Source organism: Zea mays, chromosome 10, assembly GCF_902167145.1.
Source record: "Zea mays cultivar B73 chromosome 10, Zm-B73-REFERENCE-NAM-5.0, whole genome shotgun sequence".
Taxonomy (NCBI): domain Eukaryota; kingdom Viridiplantae; phylum Streptophyta; class Magnoliopsida; order Poales; family Poaceae; genus Zea; species Zea mays.
This window is the reverse complement of record NC_050105.1, coordinates 92,924,712-92,929,395: the sequence shown is the minus strand read 5'-3', so window position 1 is coordinate 92,929,395 and position 4,684 is coordinate 92,924,712. Positions and strand designations below refer to the sequence as shown.

At 50.7% G+C, this 4,684-nt stretch overlaps 1 protein-coding gene across 1 annotated transcript; it reads left to right on the top strand.

The window, feature by feature from the left end:
* Positions 1-352: 352 nt before the first annotated feature.
* LOC100382660 (C2H2-type zinc finger family protein) lies at positions 353-1,895 on the top strand. The gene has a single exon (NM_001175604.1). It carries the CDS (start codon positions 472-474, stop codon positions 1,570-1,572), a length of 1,101 nt encoding a protein of 366 aa, NP_001169075.1. The 5' UTR covers positions 353-471; the 3' UTR covers positions 1,573-1,895.
* Positions 1,896-4,684: the final 2,789 nt, after the last annotated feature.

Sequence of the window (4,684 nt, the reverse complement as noted above, 5' to 3'; positions counted from 1 at the left end):
GTATAGGTATTAAAAAACTATATATCAAAAAATGCTAAAACGTTTTGTAACTTACAGTTATAACTTGCTAGGAGCTAGGAAGTACAATTGGTAGCAGGCTCGCCTGAAGCACAATCCCCCATGATGATTACTTTATGGTCACATTGCCAGCCATGGGCATATGTCAACCTCCTAAATTTCTCCACCTCCCCTCCCCTTGCCTTGTCTTGTTGACATAGCATCACCTCCCTTGTCTTCTCTCCCTGTGGTGGTGGTGGTGGACTGGTGGTGTGGTGTCTCCGTGTCCGTCTGTCATTAGCATATCCTTCAGAGACACCCGCAGCAAAGCAAAGCACAGAAAAGCAGCGGCATTCGCAGCTGCAGCGCCATCCCTTGCCTTCTCCACAAGCATCACCGGCCAGCCAAGCCTTCCCCTTTGATCTCCACGCGCGGCCTTCGTCCATCCTCTCCTCCGGTCGAGGTCGGGGCGCGATGGGCGGCAGCGGCGTCCAAGAAGAAGAGGCCGGCACACCGCCAGCCATGGTTGTGCCACCGGTGGTCGTGAAGGGCAAGCGCAGCAAGAGGCAGCGCGTGCACGCGCCGCCGGCTGTGGTGGAGGCGGCGGCGGCGGCGCCTGAGTGGTCGTCATCTGCGGCATCGGCTGCCACGGCGCCGGGCGGGGACGACTCGGGGTTAGCGACGGCCACGTCGCCGTCCGCCGCGGACGAGGCTGCGTCCGCCGGGTATTGCCTCACCAAGGAGGACGAGGACACGGCGCTCTGCCTCATGCTCCTCGCGCACGGCGAGCCCGCAGTGGCTGGCAAGGACGATGGCGGCGGGACGGTAGCGGTGGCGGGCAAGGAGGCCAGCAGGTTCAGGAGCCGCCGCCTGGCCGCCAACGACGGCGCTGCCTCCGGCGAGTACGTGTACGAGTGCAAGACGTGCAACAAGTGCTTCCCGTCCTTCCAGGCGCTGGGCGGCCACCGCACCAGCCACAAGAAGCCACGCCTGCTGCTTCCGCCGGTGCCGCCGCAGCCGCCCCAGGAAACGGACCACCTGCTGGCCCCTGCCCCTGCAGCTGCTGTGGAACCAACTGATACGTCGCCGCCGCCGCCGCCGCCGACGACGACGACGAGAGAAGGGGCCGCCGATGCAACAGTGCTCGCGATCCCTGTTGCCGTGGCGCCAAAGCAAGAAGGACAGGACGCGGGCGCCGCCGCCGTTCCCATCGCGATCGCCATCGCCGTGGCCGCGAGCAGCAGCGGCAGCGGCAGCGCCAAGCAACATCACCCGCGGGTCCACGAGTGCTCCATCTGCGGCGCCGAGTTCGGGTCCGGGCAGGCGCTTGGCGGCCACATGCGGCGGCACCGGCCGCTGGTGCCGGCGGCGGCGGCCTCTCGGGACGACCTGCACGCGCCGAGGAAGGAGAAGAGCCTCCTGGAGCTGGACCTGAACTTGCCAGCTCCCTGCAACGAGGCCGATGCTCCGGAGCTGACGTCCCCACGCTTCGCTTTCGCCGTCGCGGATCGGCCTCCGGCGCCGCCGCCCTTCCCGCCGGCCACGCCGTCCGCCCTGGTTGACTGCCATTACTAGTAAATACAACACACCAATCAGCCCCTTCTTCTGCTTGGATCATCATTATCATCATACATAATTACTACTGCATACATACATATACAGTGACACACACACATACACTACACGCCACTTCGTTCCTTGCTTTCTAGATATTCTTCTTCTTCTTTCTTCTTCTGTTCTTTGTATTCTTAGATCGATCGGTCTATTTTGATTACATTATTTTGTTCATGTTCATCAAAAGATTGGGGATTTGGAACGGGAGATGTGAATTATCGGGTACAGAAACAGAGACGCGTGTGAGATTTTATTAAAAGTTCTATTGATTCATTCGTTGATTTAGAATCCGTCTTCTTGTTTTTTTTCCTTTCTTTGACTTAATATATGTTTTTCGTTGATTTAGCTAGTGTTTGCTTCCGACTGTCGAAATTGCGTGTATTGGTATATTCCTGCTTCTTGAATGATCAGACCAGTTGTAATTTGTACATTTTGTCAAGTGTCAATATGAGTGTGAGCTGATGATGAGTGCAACGGAGTATACAAAGTGGCAAGCAAGGGAGAGAGAGAGAGAGAGCTGGAAAAAGGTTGGTACTAGCTAGACATTGTGCTCACGTAAAGGGAGTGATCGGTCTAGGTGTGTGCGTGCTGTTGTGTGGCCCCCATCCGGCCATCCGGGCTCTTTCTTGTTCCTTCTCTCTCATCAACGCTGCTCACTCACTCACACCACTCCTCTCTTCTTCTCTGTCGTAATCAACATCTAATCCTTTTTGGGTTTGGTTTGGTTTGGTCCTGCTCTACCACCACGAAAAGGCTTTCCTTCCTTCCCTCCTTGCTTGCTTGCATTCCACTGGCCTGGTTGGTTCCTTTCCCATGGCAAGTTGAGGTTGGAAGTTAGCTGAGTTGTTAGCGGTTAGCGCGCTCGTCGGTGTGTTCGTTGTTCATCCAAAAAAAGAAAAAAAGAAATTATTAATGAACCCAGACGCACCTAGGTCCTCCAATTGCTAGTGTTTCATACACAGGTGATGATGATGATGAGTGATTAGCATGAGCAGAGAGCAGGGGGGGTGGACGGGTGGTGGAGGTGTTGGTGCAGAGGATCCAGCAGGCAGGAGGGTGGCAGGGCAGCTCGTGCGGTGGGGCAGGGGACAACGGGGCAACATGCTAACCAACCGGGCCAGCCTGCCTCCCTCAACTCATGCCGTGGCGTGACGCGCCGAGAGGCTGAAGAGTAGCGGCGAGTGAGAGGCCTCCCTCAACTTACTCATGCCTTCCCACCGACCATCTCTCCCCCTCTCCCACATTTACTGCACACTGGAATGGATTCAGCAATCAATGAATCGTATCTAGCATTTTCCTGTGCTCTCCGCATGACAATTCATGCGTTCCTTAGGAGTAAATAATAATCATACCATGTATGCCACCGGAATTTCCGTGTGAAATTTACAAGTGGGCAGTACAGGGTCAGGATCCCACCACGGGATTCTACGACAGAATTTTATCGATACATCTTAACGAAAAGGAGTGGAGTAGCATTATTTATGCAATAATATATAATCTGATGATCTGATCTGTATGTCTCCACATAGTTCACAAACATAGCATTAGTCGCCAACTCCTCGACGGCTCGGCATGTTCTGCGTAGGGACGAAAACAGAAACCGTAATTTTCGGATACCAGAAATCGTTTTTAAAGTTTTACCGAAATTTAGGTCTAAACGGAAACAGAAACGGATACCGAAAATACGGAAACGGAATCGGTAGAAAAACTCGGAATCGGAAACGGTTTTGGTCTGTTCGGATCGTTTCTGAAAATTACCGTTTTTATTCGGTATTTTACCGTCGGTAATAAATTCGGTATTTTCAGAAAAAATATTAAATCTGAACTGATCTGTATAAATTCATACTAAATTCATCTTAGCTTAGAAAAAAAATATGAAACTAATTTTATTATTTTTCTAAAATCAAGATCTATCCGATGGTATATAGTTTAGAATCGTTTGAAACTTTTATAAATCTTATTTATATTTTCTTACGTGTTATTACTCATGATACATATATTCATATTTTGCACGAGAACTTAAGAAGTACCAAGAGGACACTAATTACATTGACTATACCAAGTAATAGGAGTACAAACAGAATGTAAGTGCCATATCATTATACACATCTTGATTCTACTTTATTTAAATACATAATAATGATTTTATTTTTTTATGACTTCTTACTTTATATATTTATTGTGACCTCCTACCTTATATATTATTACTAGTTTTATATAAATATATGACTTGCGTGAATTTTTGAAGTCAATTGGGGTACATGTTACATTTTTTACCGATCGAAATTTTAGATTCCGATTGTAACCAGTGTAATTTTTGTACCGAACTTTCGTTTCCGATGTTTCCGAATTACCGATGTCGTTTTCGTTTTCGGATTTACCATTTCCAATCTCGTTTCCGAGGAAAAATATGAAAACGAAAATGGTTTTTCACCCCTAGTTCTGCACGTTTCCCTTGCCGTACAACATCGATTCGTCCCCTCCAGGCGAAGCAGATGCAGTCGTGTGCTGCCTCGCCAGCTCCTCTCTGTTGGCGCCAATCCGAGTGCCAATCACTGCGCTGAGAACCGACATCGGTGCTCTCTGCACAGGCGCGGATGGTCCGCGACCAGGGGTCGGACGGTCCGCGACTTGGAGCAGGGCTAGGGTTTCCTGCCTGACAGGCCAGACGGTCCGCGCGTGCGCAGGGGCAGCGGAGTTCGCCCATGGCGCCTGAATCTCGCTCCCGGGAGGGACCCCGTCGGGGAGGAGAGATTCTAGGTGTTGTCTAGGGTCAGCAGGACACCCTAGACACCTCTAATCGACGTAGAGCCGAAGAGAAGCGAAGAATTTGGGGATTGAGAGGCTAAACTAGAACTACTCCTAATGCATAAGGTAAAAAACGAGAGATAAACTATGATTCGATTGTTGATGATTAATCGTACGTATTCCTCTATATTTATAGAGGAGGGGGGCTGGACCCGTTACAAACTAATCTCCTGAGCTAATCTCGTGAATTTAGCTAACAACTGTAGCAAGAAACTCGGAACCCTAATTGGATCTACGCGCGCGCGGACTGTCCGCACCACCAGTG